Here is a 1,023-nt window from a genome sequence, read left to right on the forward strand (position 1 = left end):
TGTTCCTTCATGTGTCACACTGAGCAGACAGCTGCAGCTGGTAGAAACAGCTGCACAGGCAGACAGATGATCTGCGCAGAGTCGAACTGGCACTGATGGTGTCTCCTTGGTAAGTGATTTATCTTCGGACAGAGGGGCTACGCCTCATAAATTGGGTTTTGCTGAGGTTGGCTCTGATTAGCTCAGCCAACCATGATGAAGCACTTGTGGAAAGAGCCAACAGATGGAGGCCAGTGGCTATCAGCCACACCCGTACCCGTCTACAGCCTGCAGGATCAAAGCTGCCCAGCCCCCGTAGCACTTCCTTGTAGCGCTGAACCACAGAGCTGCTAGTGATTTGTAAGGCTACTATAAAAAGAAATAGAGCATGACTTGAATGTAAATTTTATGTTCTTTTGAGCCACGACACCTCTGTTTTAACCAAGAAAAGAAAAGAAAGTTTCACCTGGCCAGAGCTGCAGGAGGTAGTGCAGGACTTCGATGTGCTTTTTGAAGTGCAGGGCGCTCGCCAGCTCCTCCGAGTCGATGAAGACGCGGTTCGTGTGGCAGGACGCCTCCTGACGCTGGCTGAGCAGCACCGGGCCAAAGCACACCGCCAGATTCTGGCACGTCATCTTGTTCACTTCTTGAAAGGACGCCACGAGCTTCAAATGGTCAAGGAGCTTCCGCAAGGTCATCTGACACACAAAGGACAGACAAACAAAACACGTTRTTATGATGAGTATTTGCAGTAGGACAACAAGGAGTAGGGCTGCCACAAACGATTATTTTTATAATCGATTAATCACCGATTATTGTTTTCGATTAGTCGACTAATCGGATCATACGTTAACTGAATATAAAACATCCAGCTTTTCGCTCCAGAATGCAGCTGCTATTATATAACCATGGTTAGATTTTAGCTATATGCTAACTAAAAATAACGCCTGTGGAAGGTAAGTTCTGCTCTGCAGATATTGCACAGGTTTCTCTTTCATTTTCTTTAAATGATCCCACACTTTTAAGCTGCATTGCTGGGTAGCC

The 1,023-nt window shown here is 46.8% G+C and overlaps 1 protein-coding gene across 1 annotated transcript in view; it reads right to left on the bottom strand.

The window, feature by feature from the left end:
• Window positions 1-445: 445 nt before the first annotated feature.
• The window catches only part of LOC106528247 (rho GTPase-activating protein SYDE2), a gene marked incomplete at its 3' end in the record, with an annotated part of 71,166 nt that continues 70,588 nt past the window's right edge, over window positions 446-1,023 (bottom strand). The window contains 1 exon segment of the mRNA XM_014023371.1: window positions 446-677. Within this exon segment, the coding sequence (XP_013878825.1) occupies window positions 446-677 (232 nt within the window).

This window comes from Austrofundulus limnaeus, unplaced genomic scaffold (genome assembly GCF_001266775.1).
Source record: "Austrofundulus limnaeus strain Quisiro unplaced genomic scaffold, Austrofundulus_limnaeus-1.0 Scaffold365, whole genome shotgun sequence".
Classification (NCBI taxonomy): domain Eukaryota; kingdom Metazoa; phylum Chordata; class Actinopteri; order Cyprinodontiformes; family Rivulidae; genus Austrofundulus; species Austrofundulus limnaeus.